Here is a 24,398-nt window from a genome sequence, read left to right as displayed (position 1 = left end):
AGGATGTAAATGACTCCCTGTTTAGGGAATGGGTACCAGTCTATAACAATGTGAGTACATTAATCAGATTTCCTTTCCTACCTAGGGCTGAAATAACAGGAAGTACCAAGAATGTGGAAAAGGGAACAAGAGCTTCTTGTATTTTATTTTTAAGGTAAAACCTTAAAAATAAAATATTTCTGGCTATAATCCCAGCGCTTTAGGAGGCCAAGGCAGGAGGATTACTTGAGGCCAAAAGTTCGAGACAAGCCTGGGCAACATAGCGAGACCCCATTTCTACATCTGTAGTCCAAGCTACTCGGGAGGCAGAGGTGGGAGGATTGCTTGCACCCCGGAGTTTGAGGTTGCAGTGAGCTATGATTGTGTCACTGCACTGCACCGTGGACAACAGATTGAGACTTCATCTCTAAAAACATAAGAAAAATATTTTTACATAAGTTAAGTTGAGGCTTTCCCTTTTCTTGTCACATTGCACTGAGGACTGAAATAAGTGGGAAATTCTTGATGTTGATTTAGTCTATAATACAAACCACATGCCAGAAACCAAGAACCCTGCTAGGCACAAGTATACAAAGATGAGTAGAAAGCAAGTAGTAGCTTCTGTTTTTCAGTGGCTCCCAGACTAATGTGGCACGCAGATATGATGGAGGAAAGTGAAAACTGCATACATCATAACCATGTGTTATGCTCCTATAGTTTAAGAATTAAATATAGAAACTAGGAAGATGTTAATATGTTCTGTTCGGGTTTTCCCTAAATACCATATTTAATAGCTGACTAATTATATACATATCTAATTAAATCAGTATGAATGCCAACACCTCAAAAATAGAGGAATGACCAATCAAAGGGGTGACCTGAGGAGCCTGACAGGCTTTGCTTGATCCACAGTGGAAGACACCATGACAGCCAGACACTGCTTCTGTTTTGAAGTCAATAGTCTGCTTAATTTTTATAATGCTCTTTTCCATAGACAGGTGTATCTATTCCTAAAAGAAGGAGTAATTTTTTAAAACTTCTGTCATCTTTATGTAGGTGGCAATTGTAGTCAAGTATTTCTTCCAATTTGGGTTCTTTCCCTGGAATAAGACTGCGGAGCTGAACAAAGATAAACCGTACCACCCCCCGAACATCATAGGAGTGGAAAAGAAGGAAGGTTATGTTCTTTATGACCTCATCCAGCTCCTGGCTCTGTTCTTTCATCGATCAATTTTGAAGGTACAGCATGTTAACAGTTAATCAGTTCCAGTTGGAAGTTGGTCATCACAGCCCCTGTAATATTCCTAGATAACCCAGACACCAGGATTGCTGATGGGGCTGAGGGGCCAGTGGGTGGCGTCTACTCATATGCTCTTTTAAAAAAAGAAAAAGAAAAGTAAAATATTACACTCATTCAGTGGACATTTTTTCCAACACTTAAGGTGCTCAATAATGGAACTTACAATAAATCTGGGAGAATATTTACCCATGTTTCCAACCTAAGTTAAATGTGCAATGTTCCACTTTTGTGGAACATTGCTTGAATGATGTCTAATATCTTAATGCCAGATACACTAAATTCTGCCCCTGGTTTCAGCCAGAACATCAAAGAGCCACAATGTCCATGGATCATAATGTCTCATCTCCATGCCAGCTTCCGCCTCCCTTCTTCTAGTAGAATCGCTTTCATTGGGTGGTTTCTTGCCATCAAACCATTAGCTGTTGGGGACAGACCACATATTCAGTCGCCCAGTGAAGCCCAGAGCTGTGCTTCCTCCTGCTTGTTGCAGAGGAGATCACTCATGACCCTGCTTGAGGAAGGCCTTTACACAACATGGCTCTGCCTCAGCCCCAGGGACTCCTGTCCTTCTGAGCGACTTCGTGGGTCCTTCCTTCTCATATGCTGTGAATTATAAACTAAGCCTGTAAACATGCCATTTAATTCTAATAAATAGAAATTATTGCATAGCATACATTAAATGTACTTCTTGTCACAATCTTACTTTCTATCTCTCATTTTAACCTTGTCTTCTTATATAAAATATTTTAAATTCCTTTTATCAAGAAATATCTTTCTTAGTCCCTAGAAGTCTTTTTAGAACAAGGCTTGGTGTGAATTAATACATATACCTACATATACATACAGGCACACATAGATAAGTATCAGTGTGTTTAACTTCTTCCCTAGCTCAGGGAGCTATATCAAACTCGGTTTCATCTGAGTATACTCTGGTCAGCCTCCTCACTCTAGCTTCCATCACTTTGCAAAGCACCCAAGCCCTCCATTTGGAGGGAGGCTTATCTGGGTCATTGGGTTGTGGTGGGTTTTTGAAAGCTATGTTATCTAAGGAAGCCAGTTAGCCAAAATGGAATTTGCCTAAATTTTACAGTACTTCTAATGGATATGTTAATTACTTGAATTTATTTACTATACTGATTTTTGTTATGAATATATTAATAAGTGTATTGACCTTGTTTTTTTAGTCTTAGAAATTCATTTTTTGTAAATTTTGGTATTTAACATTTGATGGTATAATTTTGACCAATTCAGAATTCTCTTGAAACCTTTGCCTTCTTTTGCATCATTTAAAATTATCATAACTCTTTAGGGCATTTTACTATCTTTTCATCGATATTTAAATGGCTTAACTGCTACAATTTTATATTTTAAACATATAATAAAATCTTTGTGTTTCATATTGATGTTCTTACTCTTTTTTTGAAAAATTCAAATATATGAATATATGTGAGATTTGTGGTAATGGCATTATGTGAAAATTTTAAATAAGGATATAAAATACTTTTCAGAATGATAGATCTTTTCTTAAGAAGACAAGCTAACTCATAGTTTTGAAAAAATTAATCTTTCATATAATGTTTCCATGAAAACCAAACAATTAAAACTGCAGAAGTTTTAAAAGTGCAATAAATAAATAAACAAACAAACAAAAAAAGTGCTTGAAACCATCCTATTTAATATCAAATTGCTTTATATTTGATAAATAATTAGAAGAATTAGCAAACAAGAAAATATACTACTGAGAAAGTTGTGAAAGAATTTAAATATATGAATGTTGGCAAAAGAGGAAACAACTCTTAAAATAATTGGAAAGAAATCCATATAAACTGAAAAACCCCATTATGAAAAGCTAAAATGTTTGTTATGTTTATAAGAATACATTCATTGAATATGTTTAAGAATAACATATTTACAAATAAATAAGAAACATTTGTCCATTGAGTGATCAGTGGACTGATCATTCTCGGAGTTGGTTTTGACCAACTGATTTCTGATAAATTGGCCTGGAGCTCTTGTCCTCCACATATAAGTCAGAGGGAGGACCAGGCAATGTCTTGGGGAGCAAATGCGTGGCCAGACAAAGGGCTCAAGGGAGAGCTTTGTCCTACAGCAGCAAGGTCATAAGGGTGACTTTCCGTTCAATAAGTCAAGTCACTATAATTTCATCCTGAGTTCTTCTGCCAAAAGTTATCTGTCTCCATTTTAATTATCAGCTAAAATCTTATTGTCTACACTCACCCATCTGTCCCCTACTGGGATCCTCAAAAAGCACTAGACAAGCTTTCTTTTCTTGTGTGTTAGTCTGTTTTCATACTGTTGATAAAGACATACCTGAGACTAGGCAATTTAAAAAAAGAGGTTTAATGGACTTACAGGTCCACATGGCTGGCGAAGCCTCACAGTCATGGCAGAAGGCAAGGAGAAGCAAGTCGCATCTTATGTGGACGGCAGCAGGCAAAGAGAGGAGGGCTTGTTCAGGGAAACTCCCTTTTCCATACCCATCAGATCTGTGAGACTCATTCACTATCACTAGACTAGCATGGGAAAGACCTGCCCCCATGATTCAATTACCTCCCACAACACGTGGGAATTCAAGTTGAGATTTGGGTGGGGGCACAGCCAAACCATATCATCTTGTTTTTCTAATCTTGAAGGACAGTTTGTTGGATGAGATTTTGTAGGACGCAATACCAAAGGTTCCACCTGAAATAGTAGCCTCAATTGTCCCTGTCTCCGCTTCTCAGTGCCATGGCTTATGGGATGAAGATGACATGACTGAAAGTGGCATGGACAAGGAGGAATCAGATGATGAGCTTTCCCTCAGTCACGGCAGGAGGGACTCTTCCGATTCTCTCAAGTCCATCAACCTGGCGGCATCTGTGGAGTCAGTGCATGTGACCTTCCCAGAGCAGCAGACAGCTGTCCGGAGGAAGCGCTCCAGCACCAACTCTGAGCCATCCCAGAGATCCAGCTTTTCTTCAATCAGATCCCAAAGAGGTATCTGTCAACACAATATATCTAGGCTGTAGTTAGCTCCCAGGTGGCCTTTTTTTTCCGGTGCCTCTGGGTCTGGGGCAAGATGGTGTATTGGGTGCTATCAAGAGACAGACATTATTATGTGAAAAGAAAGGGCTTTGAAATCAGAGAGACCCGAGTCCAAATCCTGCCTCAGCTGTGTAACATCTCTGTTCAAAATCTTATTATCTCAGGACAAGGGTTTCAGACAATTGTGAAAAGTGGCCGGCACACTGCCTTGTCCCTAATAAATGCCAGGTTCATGATAAATTTTAATTTACATGCAAAAAATCTGCAGGGCTTGTCCAGAGTGCGATCAATCACAATGTATTTTTTAAAGATATTTAGATGTAATTGATGAGAACTTTTAACCACACTATGCAGTTATCTCCTAGTCAAGTAATTAATTCCTTCCTAAACAAGGAGTACGATCAGAAAGTAGATAGGCGTCACAGCTGCCCCTGTTGAAATCACTGGACTTTTGTATCTATGGGGCTTCTGTCTGAAGCTTTTGTATTTACGGGGCTCCTGTCTGAAGCTGTCCATGTAGTGGTGTACAGTCATTTTCAGAACCTGCTTTTGATGTAGATACTGTCAGATTATGTCATATTCATTTTACAATTAGAGAAATTAGGATATGAAAACAGACATGGGGCATCCTATCTGGAACATCTGCATCCTAGAGAGCATAATAAAAACTATCCTTCCAGTCTGTTTACTTCTGGAGCAAAGATTGCATAGCAATCCAGGAAACAGCCACCACGGTGGGAGCAGAGTTGAGGGGACATCCCAAAGGGCTCAGTAATCTTTCATAAATGCACCCTTTCGTACTCATCCTCTCAAGCAGCCGTGAGCTATCCCTCCACCATGTGGGCTCTGGGGGCTGCGTCTGGGCTATTTAGGTGAACAAACGCCAGGCTTCACCATACATCTTGTGATCTCTTTTTATTTCTAGGCAGCACAAGCACCCGAAACAGCAGTCAAAAAGGAAGCAGTGTTTTGAGTATTAAGCAAAAAAGCAAAAGGGAACTTTATATGGAAAAGTTTCAAGAACATTTAATCAAAGCAAAAGCCTTTACCATAAAGAAGTGAGTCCATGAGAATATTTGGCTTGTGTGCTTTATCTTAGGGTTTGGGGCTTTATTATTTCCTGTGAACCAGGGGCAAAGAGCAGAGGAGTAACTTCTCATGTCACAAATGTTATGTGCATAAGGCAGAATGAAATTACCCCTTTCTGTCTTGTTTTTAAAAATCATTTTTCCGTGTGATTCATTTTATATCCACTGCATTTATGCACATGCTTTTTCTATTTGAACAGAGAAAATGGGTCACTTCAATGGTTCATGGATGGTATTCTTAGGCATTATGGGGAAGTCCAGCCAAACTGAGAGGAATACAGTGTCAAAGCTGGAAGCGCCTTAGAGCTGCACTCTTATCCCGAGAAGGGGATGGAAGTGCATGGTGGAGAAATGCTTTGTCCAGGGTCATATGCCTGTTCCCAGGCAAACTGCACAGGTCCCTCCACCTGCTGGGGATGGAAGTGGTGCATAGGCCTGGGACTGCAGCGGGAGTGGAGCCCCGAACAGAAGCTGCGACAGCAGGAGAGCCAGCCGCACCCGAACATGGCGTTGAACCGAAGGCAGGTCTCAGAGCAAAGATAGGGCAAAGGCTAGACAAATGAGCAAGGGCCAAGAGGACACAGCATTTAGGCACAGAGCAAGGCACAGATAAAAGGCCAGGGCAGTATGTGGGAGCCAGGATGGACACAAGCCCTAAAACAGGAGGAGCAGGGGCTCGCACATTCAAACACACACGGACCAAGCACTCCAAGTCTGAGCACCCTCCCTCATACATTCCCTCATTTAGTTCCCACCTTGGTCCTAGGCATTAGGCCTTGTTATCACTCCAGTTTTACAGATGACGAAACTAAACACAGAGAGTTACATAGCATGTTCATGGGTCTTGTAGGTGGTGAGCAATTGAATCAGGCTACAAACCTAGCACCTTGATCCCAGGGCATCATACCATTCTACTGTGCTTCAAGCAGGAGGAGAGGCTTACGGTGCCATCAGCAGAGAGGGCGTCAGTACCTATCTTGGCAGTAAATGTATATACAATCTCCATTAGAGCAGGAGCCGCCCCCAGCGGGACTATCCTGAGGCGGAGAGGCTGGTGGGACCTGGCTGGGAAGGGGAATGCGGAGGAACGGCATGATGACAGTGTCTGGTCATTTCTGCCATCCTGCCCCTCCTGAAACAAGCGGGTTGGTGGGGGCTTTCCATTTTGCAGGACGCTGCAGATCTATGTGCCCATCAGACAGTTCTTTTACAACCTCATCCACCCAGACTATAGCGCTGTGACTGACGTGTATGTGCTCATGTTCCTGGCTGACACGGTGGACTTCATCATCATTGTCTTCGGCTTTTGGGCCTTTGGGGTAGGTTAGGGCAAAGGCCATAGCACCCACTCTGCCCCATGGTGATGGTGCTCCCCGCGTGAACTGCCTCTTGGGCATGAACTTGTTGTCTCTTCCCCAGAAACACTCAGCAGCCGCAGACATCACCTCTTCGCTGTCAGAGGACCAGGTCCCAGGGCCATTTTTGGTGATGGTCCTCATTCAGTTTGGAACCATGGTGGTGGACCGAGCCCTCTACCTTAGGAAGACTGTACTGGGAAAGGTCATCTTCCAGGTCATTCTTGTGTTCGGAATTCACTTCTGGATGTTCTTCATCTTACCTGGCGTGACTGAGAGGTAAGTTCTTCAGAAGCTGGAGACACCAGCCCACCTTTATGCAAATGTGTTTCCTGTGGTGACACTCACATGTATTGCACAGCAGAACTGCTGGCCGCAAGCAGAGCCTTGGCACAGCAGCACCACAAAGGTAGGAAAAGCTAAAGATTTGGATCCATAGTTAACACAAATCCAAAGTGTGAACTGATTACTCAAAAATATTTTAATTAACTTTTATCTATATTTGTAGAAACAAGGTTTCTATAAATAAGAAAGGGAACAGCCTTAATGACCAGAGCAAACCTAGGGTCTTTGTGCTGGATTTCTCTCTACACCTTAGCAGAGGTGGAGGTAAAGTGGAATGTGGTCTCTGGGGCATTTTTGAAAAGGAGAGAGGGCATAAGACGAAGTCATTCGAGAAATAGATGAATAATTGGAGGCTGCTTCCTGCATAGAAGAAAAGATAAAGGAAGAGCATTGAGGAGCAGATGATAGTCTCCATACAGGAGACTGGTGGGGGTCAATTGCAGCAGGGTTTGAAAGCACCTAGCAATGTTTCAGCTTACAGTGAAAGAAGCAGGTGGACCCATCCTGCCGGACGCTGCTGCTGTTAATACAGTGCCACTGACCCGGGCAGCCTGAAGCTGTCAGGAAAGGGCTGGTGAGATCCTTCGAAGTGGCTGCTGTGCTCCCCTCTGTCACCTAGAGCCCTAAGGAAAGGTGTTGACCTTCTGTTCCTCAGTGTGCCTGGCATCTCCAAGCTCTGCTCCCTCCCCTTCTTCTCCCCAGCCTCCAACCCAAAGTCTACTTCCTCCTTACTCTCTAGATCTCTGTTCAGATGACACTTCTCTGCGGAACGTCTCCCACCCCACGCCTCCAGGCAAAACAGTGCTTGAGACTGTTGGTGCTAATTTCATGAACAAATGGTCCAGTCAGTTTGGCAAAGAAAAACAAAATGGAGTTTTATAAATGGGGAATATCAGCTCTGTCAGGTCATGAAAGAAAAGGCTCTGCAGAAGGTGAATGTGGCCTTGTCCGTATGATGTCGTAGGAACAGGAACTTTTAATAAGCATATCTGGTTTTATGTATGCAAGCAAACGGTAACTCTTCGTCACTGGTCTGGAGAGCCACGTACCTTATCCAATGAAGTTGTCATCATCTGCTCTGACTCTGAAAACCTCTGCAACTGCACTCCCAGACTGTGACATGCTAGTTTTTTTTTAATTACTTATTTATTGCTTTTAGGGACAAAATCTCACTCTGTCACCAAGGCTAGAGTGCAGTGGTATGATCATAGCTCACTGCAACCTCAAACGCCTGAGCTCAGAAAATCCTCCTGCCTCAGCCTCCAGAGCAGCTGGAGATACACGTGCACACTACCACACCTGACTATTTTTTATTTTTATTTTTTTTACTTTTGGTAGAGATGAGGTCTTACTATGTTACCCAGACTGGTCTCAAATGCCTGGCCTCAAGCAATCCTCCTGCCTGGGCCTCCCAAACAGGGAGGAGAGGGGAAGGGAGGGAGAAAGGGAGGGAGGAAGAAAGGGAAGAGACAAATCCAAAATATGGCACCAAAAGAAATATGCTGCATGTATCAAAACCTTTAAGTGTGGCTCTTAAGTTTGAGGACAGAGAAGATTATAACAAACTTTCACCAAGGCAAAAGTTTTCCTTTTATTTCCTTTTTAAAATTTTCACTGACCATATTCAAGACATTTCCAGAATGCTGCATTTATCTAAAGTTTAAAGTGGTCCTACAGTTCATCATTCTTTAAAACTGTATTCTAAATTTTTTTTCTAGTGTGAAATTTAATTCTACTAAACTTTTCTCAAACTTGTGCTAGCAGTCATGAACTGTGCCACACTACCTGTCTCTTCACTCTCTGTTCACCTGGAGAAGAGACTACCGTCTGTATTGTTGAGGAGATCATTAAAAATAAATAAAGGTTAGGTCATGGAGTTCTAGATTTGCAGAACTAGGAAGAATTGTCAGTTAAAGACACTGACGTCTTGAGAAATGATGGCTTGGGAAATAAACCCCATAACATATAGACAGAACGGGAACCAAATCCAGGTGTCTGCAGGGTTTGTCAATCCATTATCTATTTTTATAATGTGTAGTAAAAAGAGATGGAGAGTCCACCTATCAGAATTGTTTCTCCTGCATATTCCAAATTATGAATCCTCTTAAGTAAATATACATATGTGTTTATATATATGTTTATAAAAACATATATCATGTATATAGTTTTTCTTTTTTCTTACAGGAGTGTAACTTGGACTATGGTAGCTGCATCATCTACATAGTGAGAAAATATTTATCAGTAAATTCACTTAATAATTTATTTTAACTATGGCTGAAACAATGGAATAAGACACATTGGAGGAACTATTCAAAGGAAATTGTTTTTATTACTGAATTTTTTATCTCACATTTTGCCTTTGAAGTGATCCACGATGTATAGACAATTCATTAGAATTGGACATGAGTGATGAAGGAGAAATTCTGTTGGCTTGTTTTAACTCGATACTGCCGTCCTTTTGTTGCAGATGGGTATTTCTTTTCTTCACTTTCTGCATTTTTACATTTTAGGAAATTCAGCCAGAACCTGGTTGCCCAGCTTTGGTACTTTGTGAAGTGCGTTTACTTTGGGTTGTCTGCTTACCAGATCCGTTGCGGCTACCCAACGCGAGTCCTGGGGAACTTCCTCACCAAGAGCTACAATTATGTCAACCTCTTCTTATTCCAAGGGTAGGGACACTGCATTATCACAGTCACTTGTAGGCGGAAGAACAGCCATGGAAAGGCATTTTATTTCCCATCTGGGAAGGACGGGGGAGAGGACAAATCCAGCAGTGTGAAGCATTGCAGAACTCTTAAAATGTTGGCAAAACTCTTTCTGTTTCTAATTGTCACACGCCTCCTCAGCACCAGACGGAAGAGGTGTTGAGTGCCTTCAGATGCTGTGAAGCGCTGTGTGTGGAATAGTGTTTCATGCAGTGCCAGGCTGGGACTGGGCCTGATGTTTCTTCCGAGGACCGGATTTATATTCACTTGATAGCGCTGAGGCAGCCTAGGGGAGAGTTTCTGAGTGGCAATCCACACTGCTGTGAGGGCTCTGGGAGAACCCAGGTTCTCCAGGCTGGGAGAAGCTCTGTGTCAGTCAAGAGACAAGGAACATTCTTTAGAGCCTGGAGGAGCCCAGCCCAACCCCTCCTGAGACAAAGCTGAACCACAGAGGCTGAGCCAAGACCATCACCCTGGTACTCCAGCAAGTCCTACAGCTGAGGAACCTCACACCCTGGCTCCCCACAACACCTCCTCCTCCCTTTGCCTCTATCCATTTGCCCTCATCTTTAACCTACCAGATGCACCGCCCCTACTAATTCATCCAACAGCAGAGGCCCAGTCATTCAGCACCCCATGGCCAACAGAGTCTTGTAATATGAACAAATAAATGTGAAAGAAGCTAAGTCACCTTCACATTTATTTAAAAGGGAGATCCCGGTTGGTTATGATCATTAGGGAAAAGGAAAACAATGAAAAAGATACAAATCTGTAGATTAGACTTATAATGAAAAGCAGTTGTGTTCCAAGTGGGGTTTTACTGAAGGGTCACCTGGATAATTTTTCCTGAGACATGGGCTTAAAGCAGTAAGGAACTGCTTGCGTTCCCAGGTCAGCAGGGTGGCGGGGGCCACCCACAAATGTCTCTCTGACAAGATGTGTTTCCTGCCAGGTTTCGCCTCGTGCCCTTTTTGACTGAGCTGAGGGCAGTGATGGACTGGGTGTGGACAGACACGACCTTGAGCCTGTCCAGCTGGATCTGTGTGGAGGACATCTATGCCCACATATTCATCCTGAAGTGTTGGCGTGAGTCGGAGAAGGTAGGAAGCCAGGAGGAGTGCCTTATTCCTGTTTGCTTCTCTTAGATACAGGCTGGTTATGAATGCCAAATGAATGAAGGCATGGCGCAAAAACTACAACAACCTATAAATGTCCCAGTGATTTCCACCCACTAGATTTGGGAATTTTAGACTTACTGCCAGCATAGTCATCAATAGCATCCAGATGTTTTCTTCTTTTGGCAACTTCATATTGTAGTGATTTTTTAATATTAATGATATATTGCTTGACATATCCCAACAACTCTTAAATGGCTCATTTGGGAGCAGAAAGGAATGTGATGTTTCAGAGAAAAATGGGGTTAGTGGTGGCTTGGATTTATGCTTACTTCTGACTCTTTGATGAGAGATGGACAGTTTAACCTCTTTGTGCAAAGAAAATTGAAGTGCAAATATCTGCTTATTCTGCTAGGCTGAATATTAAGGTTTAAATATGTCTAGATTACGATTATTTATTGGACTTTCAAAAGTTTAATATATGAAAGAAGAGTCTGTTGCATAAGAGCAATGGAAATACCCAACAAACATTAGCTAGGGTGGTATGAAATGCCCTTCTTTCTCGTCTCAAAATACCCTCCTTGAAAAAGGCCGCTCTGTATGATTCCTGGTATGTTCTGCAGCTTTCCTGGGAATTTCAGCGTTACAGTCATGGAGCCTGTTGTACTATGGTCTCCGTGTTTATAGGTTTGCGGAGTGAGGGAGATGGGCCTGGCAGTATACTTAAAATCATATTTGCGAGTCCTGATTTCTAAGGAGCAGAGGAGTTGACAGGACACCAGAATATGAGAGCCTCTCTACCAAAGGGAAATTGAGGGTAGCAACTAGGGTGACAAAGGATCTGGAAACATGAGAAAAAGTAGGAAGAACTAAGGATTGTTTGGTCTAAAGTAGAAAAAATCTAGGGGTATGCGTGCAGAAAAAGTAGATGTTTTTAACAATTTGAAATGTTGAAAAGAGTTGAGAAATTGAAATTCGTTTGTGGGACTTAAGAAAAACAGAATTAAGACAAGTAGGCAAAAGCTTCAGTATGTTTCAATGGAATATGAAGAATTTGAACAATCAAAGCTACCCCAAAGTACATGCAAAGGATCACACAGAGGAGACTTGTCATGAAACCTCTGCCCTAGGTCTACTTCAGACCCGGCCGTCACTCATTCAGCAGATATATCTGTTGTCTGTTGTTGCTAACAAACTACCTCCAAATACAGTGGTTTAAAAAAACAGACCTTTTATTGTGGCACATATACACCATGGAATACTATGCGGCCATAAAAAAGAATGAGATCATGTCTTTTGCAGGGACATGGATGAAGCTAGAAGCCATCATTCTCAGCAAACTAAAACAGGAACAGAAAACCAAACACCGCATGTACTCACTTATAAGTGGGAGTTGAACAAGAACACATGGACACAGGGAGGGGAACATCACACGCCAGGGCCTGTCAGGGGGTGGGGCACAAGGGGAGGGAGAACAGCAGGACAAATACCTAATGCATGCGGGGCTTAAAACCTAGATGACAGGTTGATGGGTGCAGCAAACTACCATGGCACATGTATACCTATGTAACAAACCTGCACATTCTGCACATGTATCCTGGAACTTAAAGTAAAATAAACAAAACCAAAAACCAACCATTTTATTTGCTCACAATTACATGGGTCAGCAGTTTGGGCCAGGCTCCAATGGACAGTCTTGCCTGGAGTCAGTCCTGTGGCTGCCATCATCTGGTGGCCCAATTGGGTGTTACTCGATGGCGTCACTCAGATGCCTGCAGGTTGCATCTAGCTAGGCCTCTTTCTCCATGTATTCGCTCATCCTTAGGGAGGCAAGTCCAGGCTTCTTCCCCTGGTGGCAGCACATTCCCAGAGAAAGAGAGGGAAACCTGCAAAGTCTGATGAGGACTAGGCCCAGAGTTCTGCCACCAGTACTTCCACCACATTCTACTACTTCGAGCATGTTTAAGGGCCAGCCTAGATCCAAAGGAATGGAGAAACTGATGGGGTTGGTAAAGTCATGTTGCAAAGGATCATGCATACAGGAATGAGGTGAATTTGAGGCCTTCATTTTTGCAGCCTACCATAAACATTGACTAAGCACATTCTTACGTGCCCAGAACTCTGCTAAGCATAAGAGTAGAGTGGTGACCCAAACATACAATGCCCCACCATCATGGAACTGATGGCTTAGTGGATGGAAACAGGTGTTAATAAAATGGTGACACAAGCTGAATGATGAACACACATGGACACATGGGATGGAACAACACACACTGGGGCCTGACACGGGTTGTGGGGTGGGAGGAGGGAGAGCATCTGGAAGAATAGTTAATGGACACTGGGCTTAATACCTAGGTGATGGAATGACATGTGCAGCAAACCACCATGGCACATGTTTACCTATGTAACAAACTTGCACATTCTGCGCGTGTATCCCTGAACTTAAATTAAAAGGTAGAGAAATCTAAAATGATGTGTCAAAGAAATGCGCTATTTATGACAATGCTTTCACAGAGGGGCACATGATACTTTGGGAGCATCAGGAAGGTGGGGTGTGGGTCTCAAACAGAGAGCTAATGAAGAGTATAAGTTGACCGGGTACAGGGCATGAATCTACATTTTTATTTTGGTTCCTGGGTCCTTTGCCCTGACCCTTGTCTCCGCTCCTCCACTCTTACAGGGAGTGATTCAGTGGCTCTTTTGCCTTCCATTTAATAAAGACCATATCTTTATTTGCAAGGCCTTGACACATCTTTGCACTGTCTGAAACATCCTGCTCACCTCCTCACTGCCTAACTCCTTCCCAGCCTCCAGATACCAACGTAGACACCTCTGTTTCCATGGACCTGTCCTAACCCCTCAAGTCTAGACCCCATCTTTCACTATGGGCCCCAACAACCCTCTAAATTCAGTCCATCTAGTACTTAACACATTGGGGCTTGTTGTCTCTTTATTTTTCTCTATATTATGGGCTCTGTGATGATAAGCTCAGTGTCTGTTCATCCATATATGGCCTAGGAATCACTTAATACTTTGAGCCTAGACATGCAATAAATGTTAGTTGAACAACAACAAAAAACAGTTAGTTATTTACAAATGCACATATCTCAGTGCCTCCCTGTGCTGTCCTGGCTACCTGAAATAGATCCACCCATCTTCTCCTGTCTCTGGCTCTCTGGAGCTTAATCTACTGACTCTTTCCTGGTTTACCTCCTACCCTACTCTGCTATCCTCATCTATTCATTCTTTCCACATTTTAAGACCCAGAGACAGAAGAGAAATTCAAGAAGCCAAATATGCAGAGCTTGAGATACGTGAATACTGAGAATAGATGTTGAATCTTATATTCACTGGATAGCTGGTGATCTTTGCACGGTCAGTTTCAAAGGTAGGATGGGCGCTGACACCAACACCCAGCTGCAGGGACTTAGGAGCTCACAAGAGGCAGCGTCTTGGAGGAACCAAGCCCAAGCAAGGGCATGGACAGAGAGAGATAATTCAAAAGAGAAGCAAGCCCAGAGGATAATTTCAAAATGGAGAGTGTTTGGACCTCTGTAGATGGTAAGGAAAGGCCCAGAAGAAAAAAGTAAAAATTCTAGTATCAGAGGAAGTTCCAACGGGGGTATGGAGATTGTAGAGTCAGAGGTATGAGTGAACAAGTCAGTTGTGGCAAAGAGCCATCACCATCCCGCAGAAAGCACGAGGAGGAGAGGCCAGCAAGGAGCAATCCTGTGCCCGCAGCCTGCGTTCTCCGTAAGATGGGTGAGTTCCTCTACCAGGAGGACGAGAAGATGAGGCCCTTTAAGTACAAGAGCTCCCAGAAGGCTGGGGAAGCTGACAGTGAGACACCGTTTCACTTGGGTGAACAGGTGGTGCTTAGGAACGGGGTTTCTGAATCAAAAACCCCTGAATGATCCTACCCAGTGTGACCATCTGCATGGATGCAAGGTCTTGTTTCTCGGAAGAAGGGGCAGCTCCCCTGCTCTTCGGCTCTCATGTGCCATTCCCCACCTTGGAGCCACCAGCTGACATTTTTCACACTGTCATGACGTGGTTGCAGCCACCACCTTGCCTCCCACTGAGGGAAAGCTCATTCTGGCCTGTAACTTGAGGCATTTCTGCCAACAAAGACTTAAATTATCTTTTTATTTCACTTTTAAGAAATAAAAAGACTCATTTTAATATATCACAACTACTTAAGTATATCCTTCCATTCTATGCAAAACCAATATCTACTTCAGGATATTAGCCTTTGAAATCATCCATGGCAAAACTTCCTGAGACATTTAGGGAAGTGAGAGGTGATACTGGGGAGTGTGAATGAATCTGGCACTGGTTAGTACTAGTCTGAAACATTGCTAGTATTGTCTGGAATGAAGTGGAATAATAAGCTGCTCTTAATAGTAGCTGTCCTCGGGTATGATTCTACATGGAATGTCACACACTGCAAGGGCTTTACAAACACACTTTATGAAGCAAGAGCAATAACCTGAAAGGCGAAATGCTGGTGTGAGCACACACAGTGCAGGCCACTCACTCTTATTCTGCTTATACTAGAAATTCCATGCACCACTTTCCAGAACATTTCAGGAAGCTGATTGGAAGTGCAGTGCAACAGGAGCACCAAGTGGAAGCATAGTGAGGAGTTGAGTTCCCCGTGGCTACAGCGAGCCATGATCATGACACTGCACTGTGATCTGGGGTGTAGAGCAAGACACTATCTCAAAAATAAAAAATAAAGAGTTAAATGGCTTAGGAAAGGGGTGATGGAGCAGCGCAGGATGGGAAGGGGACAATGCCTTTGAAAAGGAGAGGAGGGCCGGGTACCGTGGCTCACGCCTATAATCCCAGCACTTTGGGAGTCTGAGGCAGACAGATCACTTGAGGTCAGGAGTTTGAGACCAGCCTGGCCAACATTGTGAAACCATGTCTGTACTAAAACTACAAAAATATTAGCTGGGCATGGTGGTGCGTGCCTAGAGTCCCAGCTACTTTGGAGGCTGAGGCATGAGAATCGCTTAAATCCGGGTTGCAGAGGCCGCATTGAGCTAAGATCGCACTACTGCACTCCAGCCTGAGCAACAGAGTGAGAATCCATCTCAATTTAAAAAAAAAAAAAGAAACGAAAGGGAGGGGAAATTTGGCTTTATAATTTGAGTTGGGTCAACAGGGCTTTGCCCTGTTCTGCCTGGGAAAAGCAGCGAGAGGGCTGAGCAGAAGGAGAGAGGAGCCTCTGGGTGTTTTTGAGATAAGCCTCAAAGAGACTGACCCAGGAGAGGAACCGACATGGTCCCACTTCAGGTGGAACAGAGTAAAACCGTCCTTGGCAGAGATACATTGATCTTCTTTAACTTGCAAAACTCTCATGATGTAATGTGGGTGCTGCTGGAGTGAGAGGAGTGGCCTGTGATCTAAATTTGCTTCACTGAGAAAATAATGAAAGAGCAAATCTATACACATCTGTTTGCGTGTGTGTGTGTGTGTGTGTGTGTGTGTGTGTGTGTATTTGTGAATATGTATTTCAGATTTTTTAATGAGACCCTAGTCTTCTTTCAATATAGAAAATTGGGAAAAAATCAAAATACACTGCTACTTCTCTCTGTATTTGACGCTGTAGGAAATAGTTAACAGTATCAAATTCTAGTGCAAAAATATCAAAATGCTCTGCTACCATCCGAACTTTGTGCAGTTTCCATAGTGCAAAACCACAGGGAGCATTACCTTATGCACACTGAGTGCGGAGTGCACTGGCCCTGGCTCAGCACCCGGTCAAGCCTCCATTCTCCTGTTTCCAGCACCATCTTTGGCACTCAGTGTCCATGCTTGAAAGCTACTGCATTCATGTGCTGTATTGATTCCCAGGCCTCTCTCTTGGTTTGTAACCTATAGCTGGTGCCTATGCATAAATGGTAGATTATTATCCCTTACCTTAATCTGCTGAAATGAATGGATCTCTCCTGAAGATAAATCACAATGCAAAGTTGGGGAGTAGGTTGACCCTATGTTCTGCATAGAGCTTGGCCTGAGGGGTAACCCTGAGAGGACAGAAGGTCATAGAGCAGCAATACTGAAGTAAGGAACACACATGTAGACCAGAAGCAGGCTCAATGCCAGACAGCACAGCTCCAACTTCCACTTGTCCATAGACTCTAGGCAGGGGGCATAGTGGGTCCTTCGTGAATGTGTATTAAAGCAAACAGAAGCACACCCAGCCTTACCGGTGCATGGGCTCCTGTAAGAGAGCAAGCGCCTGCAACACGCACCTGCCCCCCCACACCCACTCCCTGCAGCCAGCGTCCAGAGGGGACACTTCTAATCATACAAATCTTACTTTAGGACTAGGACAACATAGTCTTTAACAACACGTATAGGCTGAGCGCGGTGGCTCATGCCTGTAATCCTAGCACTTTGGGAGGCCAAGGTGGGTGGATCACCTGAGGTCAGGAGTTCAAGACCAGCCTGGCCATCATGGTGAAACCCCATCTTAAAAAAAAAAAAAAAAAAAAAAAAAAAAAAAAAAAAAAAAAAAAAAACATGTGTCATAGATTAAATTAAAAATCATGTTTTTCTAGCCTCCAAGGGCAGGGAGGGATCAACTGAAAGGCACAGATTCTAAATATTCAGGAATTGAAAGTAAAATATCTTTCTCTCACATAATCCCTTAAAACCAGAAGGTTCATTCGCTCAGATATTTGATCCCTTGGTCCATGAGTTCATCACCAGCAAAACTCACCCACAGTCTTGAAGGGAGAAGGCCCCTCCAGTTCTGCTGGTTCCTGTGGAACCGTCAGGGGGTACATGGAGCGAGCTCAGGAGAGCATCACATCACTACCTAACTTCATTTTGAGGTTGGGACAAGGTTGCTATCCCCATTACAGAGCAAACAGAAAAAATTTAGGGCCAAATCCATGCTCCCAGCACCTCAGGAAGAGCACTCGCCCTCCCCCAATCCCACTGCCTGCAGGGACGGTGCCGGTGCCTGAGCCTGAGCCTGAGCCTGAGCCTTGTCTGAACTCTCTGTTGCAGAGATATCCTCAGCCGCGGGGCCAGAAGAAGAAGAAAGTGGTGAAGTATGGCATGGGAGGAATGATCATCGTCCTGCTCATCTGCATCGTCTGGTTTCCTCTTCTCTTCATGTCTTTGATCAAATCCGTGGCTGGGGTCATCAACCAGCCCCTGGACGTCTCTGTCACAATTACCCTGGGAGGGTATCAGGTGATCTCCGTGCACACCCACCTACCAGAGCCTTGCCCACACCGCCCTCCTTTATGATAACTGCCTGTAGGGTATTTAGTTATGGGCTGCTGACCTCGCTATCCTATCTACATCTTGACTGCTCAGCAAATGTGCAATATATGAAATGAGGAGATGTTGAGAGAATAGTTCCCCTCTGGTCTTGAGCACCGGAATAATCACTCCAAAAAGAGATCTCAGATGCTATTTGTCATGGAATAAACATATCCTACAAAAATGGGCAATATCCTACATAAATGTTTTTCTTTTGACTCAGGATGCAGAGAAGAGCTGGGGAATACTGACAACACTGTTCTCTTTGTTTTCCAGCCTATTTTCACAATGAGTGCCCAACAAAGCCAGTTGAAAGTTATGGACCAGCAGAACTTTAATAAATTTATACGAGCTTTTTCCAGGGACACCGTAAGTAAATCCCTGCAGTAGGTCTCCATGAAGACCTGTCATCTAGATGAGCTCACTGGTTGTCATCTCATTTGATACTTTCCCATGGCCTGAAGTGGCGGGAAGGAGGACATTTCAGGGTTTATCAGTTACATACAGCAGATTCCTGGCCACTGGCTACTTTGATAATCCAAGAAGTTATGTCTCTGTTATTGGACATTAGTGGTAGTAAACATTTAAATATTGATCCATTTTTTAAATTGTTTAACTTTTTAAATTGTGATATATATTGATCTCTTGACTAGTAGGACTACTCTGGGAATCTATCCAAAGAAGTACTTCAAAATATGAGAAAGCTCTATCTAGGCACCTACTTATAAGTGCATTCTCTGTATTAGCAGAACTGGAAGCAATTTGAGGCTCACCAAACAGGAGCTGGTTGAGGAAATTAAGACAGATGAATTAAATGAATTTGATTAGTACTGGATACCCTTGAGTGGTCATAATGGGAGAAGGGGCTTCCATTTTCCATTTTATTTACATGTCATGTTGTCCAAAGATTTTCCAAGCAACTTATTTTGTAATTAAAAAAAAATTACAGAGACTATAAATGACATGACAATTTCTCAAGCTTAAACATAAATTAAAAAGAGTCTACTATATTTTAAATTATAAAACATAAGAAATACATCCCCCACCACATAAAACAATGTTGATGTTCTGGTGGCAAGTTGTGGCTGATGTTATTCTCTTGTCTATATTCCACACTTTTCATAAGAAAACATCATCCTCATCATTACCATGTCTCTTACAAATTTTTTTTTTTATTTACGAGAGTGAATAGGTAAGGAGACGCTTCTCTCTTCTGTAAAATTATCACCTATAAAGCACACTGTCAAAACTAATCTTGAACGATGAGCAACTCTTCAGAGAGCATTGGGATGTTCGGGGCAGATTAAGTTTTGTCTCTGTCATAAAAGGGACGTTTCCCCATAGGTGATAACATTTCCTTTTTGGTGGAAAGGAAAAATCACACTAAATTATCTGTTTTTCCATTATTGCTTAACTGGAATGATTCCATAGCTGTATTGCTGGTAGCAACCACTGGGTTGGGCAGTGTAAATGGAAACTGTCCGTACCTGTGGATAAGGAAGCTGAATTATTGCAGTGGAACACTCAAGACCATCCATTATATATATAAAAATTTTTAAAAATCCCTTCAAAGAGAGAAACTTCTTCCATACTGCCAGTTAAAAGGAAGAGTAACTGCTTGCTTTATACAGCATGATGCGTATAATCTATTTATGCATGTGCATTTGTGCACATACAGGGTGCTATGCAATTTCTGGAAAATTATGAAAAAGAAGACATAACAGTAGCAGAACTGGAAGGAAACTCAAATTCTTTGTGGACCATCAGCCCACCCAGTAAGGAGAAAATGATACACGAACTCCTGGACCCCAATAGTAGCTTCTCTGTCGTTTTTTCGTGGAGTATTCAAAGGTAGTTACTGTATTTCCATGCTTAATTTCTCCCTTTCCCCAGTCTAAACTTGGAGTTGGGGTGGAGGGTGTGGTAGGATGGAAGAATGGAAACTTGAGATAAATGTGGATCTTGCTTTGTCATTACAGCCTTGGGAACTTACCTTCAATGCCAAAGCTAACATTTTTGTTTATTAAATAATGGCTTGCCCAGGAATCACCAACCAGACTAAGAACTTCTCAGTTTCCCTTTTTTGTTGTTTTTAGCTAACTTTAGCATTTTGGTTTTGGGTTTTTTTGTTGTTATTGTTTGTTTGTTTTGCATTTCAAAATCCACTGAATTTTGTTACCTTAATGTACAATTGGTGAAACAATTAACATTTAAATTTCAAATGGTTCTCTTACTATAATGCAAAAGAGTATTGCTCTAACACCTCCCTCCTGTGCATCACTTACAGTACTATTATAAATCTACCACAGGGAGCCTCTCCACTTAAATGTTCCTCATGTGTCTTACATTTTACTCTCCATAATCTTCCATGGAAAAGGAAGTGAGTGATGCTCACCTGAGACACAAGGGCCTCTCCTAGCTCGGATGCAGCAAGAATTGACCATGTGCCTTCACATGAACACTAGAAATGAAGACAGATTTCTAGTGGTTTGAAAGCTGATTTAAATTAATATGTGGTTTTTAGAAAATCTAAAATTGTTTCAATGCAAAAAAAGAATTTGAATGTAAGTCTCCAAAAAATCAACATCCTGATTCTTATAAACTGAAATCCAAATAAATTATCTATTTTAATGTTGGATTATTCTAGGTAATAACTTTAGTTTTTAAAGAGAGGCTAGCAGTGAGTTCTGCGAGCAAGGAAGAGAGGTAGAGAGATGAGAGGCAAGGTGATGATTTACAAAATGAAACAGTCTGGGTGAAATTTTACAATTTTCACGAAACGCTGAAGTTTCATCTTAATAACAAAGAAATTTCAGGTCAGGTGTGGTGGCTCACACCTGTAATCCTAGCACTTTGGGAGGCCAAGGCGGGCGGATGACTTGAGGCCAGGAGTTTGAGACCAGCCTGGTCAACATGGCGAAACTCTGTCTCTACTAAAAATACAAAAATTAGCCCAGAGGTAGTAGCACATGCCTATAATCCCAGCTACTTAGGAGGCAGAGGCAGGAGAATCACTTCAACCTGGGAGGCGGAGGTTGCAGCAAACCAAGATCACACCACTGCACTATAGCCTGAGCAACAGAGAAAGAGTTCATCAAAAGAGAAAGAAACAGAAAGAAAGAAAGAGAGAGAGAGGAAAGAGAAAGAAAAAAGAAAGAAAGAAAGGAAGGAAAGGAAGGAAGGAAGGAAGGAAGGAAGGAAGGAAGGAAGGAAGGAAGGAAGGAAGGAAGGAAGCAAAGAAAGAAAGGAAAGAAAGAAAGAGAAAGAAAGAGAGAGAGAGAGAGAGAGAGAAATAAAGAAATTAATTGCACCCTCTGGAGGCCCTGATTATCACTTGCATTCCACCAATGTTGGGGAAACCCTACCTGACCCTCTCTCCAAGTGTGACATGAGAGGGCAGCTTGGCTGTCTCCAAAGGCGGAGACTTCCTGAGGGTCCTGCCCAGGCTGAGCCAGTGGCCCCTTTTGTTTTTCCTTGGGTTGGTAGAAAGATCATATCTTAGCAGAAGTTCTTACATCCAAATACTCCAACCAAAGCCCAACAGGTTAGTGATGCAGTTTTGGGAACCTCAACATAATACACTAGTTGATTAGCTTAGTTCTTTCATTACTGTTTTGAGATTTAGGACTCTAAGCAAGCTTATTTGGGTAGGCAGTAGTAGATTCATTTGGGTTTATGAGACCAGACCAGCTTCTTAGTTAGAATTAAGAAGGAAGTGTGATAGATGCAGAATGCCTTCTAGAATCTAAAATATACAAGGAAATAGTAAAAAAAAAAAAAAAAAAAAAGGAAACCAAAGTGGGGCTGTTTTCAATCTCACTTTCTCCTTTTAAGTGTCCCAAATTCCTCATCTCCAATTCAGCACAGAATTAGAGCTACCAAAACAACAACAACAACAAAACCATTAAAATTCAAATTCTGATTGAATATTCCTTTTAACACATAGAGTCTGTTTCTTGTCGTGAAGACTGACATCATTGGGTTAATAAAGTAGTATTTTAGAAACTCATATTAAAACATCAAGATGGGAGGCAGCAGGCACCTCCTCTTTCTCACCTTCAACTCTGTTTTAAAAGTGTTTGTAGCCTCCCTGGGTTCTATTAACTTGATTGTCTAAGAAGCTGAGCATTGAGGTGAAATGGACTGAAAGGGTCGAAACTGACAATTGTAGACCCAATGAAAACTTGGTGAAATTAATCAAATTAAGAGTTAAATATGTTGTAAATCTCTTTTCTGGACTTCTGAATAATATTGAGCTTTTTTTTTCTTCTTCACAGAAACTTAAGTCTTGGTGCAAAAGCGGAAATAGCAACAGATAAGCTTTCTTTTACTCTTCAAAATAGTACTCGAAAGAACATTGCTAAAATGATAGCAGGCAACAACACAGAAAGTTCAAAAACACCAGTGTAAGTTTATTTTTCCTGTTTAAAATAGAGTTTTGTTAGGTATATGCAGTTGGTACAAAATATTCGATTCGTGTGTGTGAATAATACAACTTCATTATTTGGTAACACAAAGTGAATTTCTATTTGGAGGCCTCATTTTGCAAGATTAAAGAAACTTAATCTCAGCTGTTGAGTTTTCTGTCCACTGTCCCCAGGGTTATATCTATGGGTTTGGGCCAGGCATGGTGGCTCATGCCTATAATTCCAGTACTTTGGGAGGCTGAGATGGGTGGATCACCTGAGGTCAGGAGTTCAAGACCAGCCAGGCCAACATGGTAAAATCCTGTCTCTACTAAAAATACAAAAATTAGCTGGGCATGGTGGTACATGTCTCTGTAATCCCAGCCACTTGGGAGGCTGAGGTACGAGAATCACTTGAACCCAGGAGGTAGAGGTTGCAGTGAGCCTAGATTGCACCACTGCACTCCAGCCTGGGCTACAGAGCAAGACTCCGTCTCAAAAATAAATAAATAAATAAATAAATAAATAAATACATGAATGAGGGTTTGTATGGTGCCAGGCTCCAGGAAGCTCATCAGGGCATGGAAAGTGCTGGCTCACTGGGCTTCCATTGAGAGAGACATGATTCTTCCAGGTCTGTCTTAAGTCTGCAGAGTGGCTCTCTCCCTCAGCTATTGAGACCCATTTTGGGGCACACTAATAATCGTCATGCTGATTCTCATGCCATTTGGAGGTACGGGAGCTCTGGCAGGTCCACCTGGGTTCACTTGACCCAACATGTGACCAGTGGTGCCCCATTCTCCCTGCCCCAAGGGGTACTGGGCTCTTGCTGCCTCCAAGGTCCCTACTCAGGAATGGGACATAGGGCTGCACTAAAATGACCCAGACCCCTTGTCATTCACGTCTGCCACCTGATCATGGGTACCCACTTCACCTGTCCACCGTCAGTTGAAGGAGGTGGGACTCAAGGTTCCTTCTTAGGAAGCCACTAGTGTCAAGCACATTCTCCTCCCACTCTCTGTCCACCTGGCACAGAAAGAATTGATCGCATCTCTGAATAGCAAACTTTGCTCTTATCTGACCATAAATCACCGAAACCCAGGCAAAGACTCTCCGAGACCCTTTTCTACTATTATTCCTGCCCCTGGGTCTCTGAATGGGGGTAGAGAGTAGAGGGTTGAAGAGGACAGGGATAAAAGAAAATTTGGAAAAAAAAAATAGTATATATCTCAAAGTATTATCCTGCCACTTATGTACTCCGCTTCCAACAGATGCAAGCTGAGATGTTTAAATTCTAATATATGAACTAGCAAGAAAAAAAATGATATGGGTCTAAAACTGCTAAACAAAATAGTTCAGACATCCACCAACAATGCCCCCAGTTTTGTCCTCTTGTCTGCCTTGCCCCATTTTAATACATGGAATATATGGACCACCATGGTGCAGGCATTAGAAGTGTTCCCAGACTAAGATATGTTTTGCAATTCACTAAAGTTGAAGGGCCCTTGGAGATTGTCACATCCTTCCCCATCACTTTCCAGATGAGAACATATTCAAGGTACTGGGCTTGTGGGAGGCAGAGGTCACTCGAGGTCCAGGTCACCAGCTCTCTTTGCCCCTCACTGTCCTCTAGATCAGTTCATGCAATCTATTTGTTTATTAGTCCATTCTCATACTGCTAATAAAGACATACCTGAGACTGGGTAATTTATAAAGGAAAGGGGTTTAATGGACTCACAGTTCCACATGGCCAGGGTGGCCTCACAATCATGG

General features: G+C 42.6%; 1 protein-coding gene across 3 annotated transcripts in view; it reads left to right on the top strand.

Moving 5' to 3' along the window:
- PIEZO2 (piezo type mechanosensitive ion channel component 2) overlaps window positions 1-24,398 on the top strand; it is a 447,097-nt gene that overhangs the window by 417,090 nt on the left and 5,609 nt on the right. For all 3 annotated transcript variants that reach the window (XM_032293399.1, XM_032293398.1, XM_032293400.1), the window contains 11 exons: window positions 1,036-1,218; window positions 4,024-4,276; window positions 5,250-5,382; window positions 6,584-6,731; window positions 6,832-7,046; window positions 9,623-9,781; window positions 10,770-10,917; window positions 17,959-18,147; window positions 18,496-18,588; window positions 19,898-20,070; window positions 22,497-22,625. In XM_032293399.1, coding sequence (XP_032149290.1) covers window positions 1,036-1,218; window positions 4,024-4,276; window positions 5,250-5,382; window positions 6,584-6,731; window positions 6,832-7,046; window positions 9,623-9,781; window positions 10,770-10,917; window positions 17,959-18,147; window positions 18,496-18,588; window positions 19,898-20,070; window positions 22,497-22,625 — 1,823 coding nt within the window. The remainder of the gene's footprint in view (window positions 1-1,035; window positions 1,219-4,023; window positions 4,277-5,249; window positions 5,383-6,583; window positions 6,732-6,831; window positions 7,047-9,622; window positions 9,782-10,769; window positions 10,918-17,958; window positions 18,148-18,495; window positions 18,589-19,897; window positions 20,071-22,496; window positions 22,626-24,398) is intronic.

Source organism: Sapajus apella, unplaced genomic scaffold (genome assembly GCF_009761245.1).
Source record: "Sapajus apella isolate SASKATOON/1434 unplaced genomic scaffold, GSC_monkey_1.0 scaffold29, whole genome shotgun sequence".
Taxonomy (NCBI): Eukaryota; Metazoa; Chordata; class Mammalia; order Primates; family Cebidae; genus Sapajus; species Sapajus apella.
Note: the sequence above shows the minus strand (reverse complement) of the source record. Positions and strands in the feature narration are given on the sequence as shown.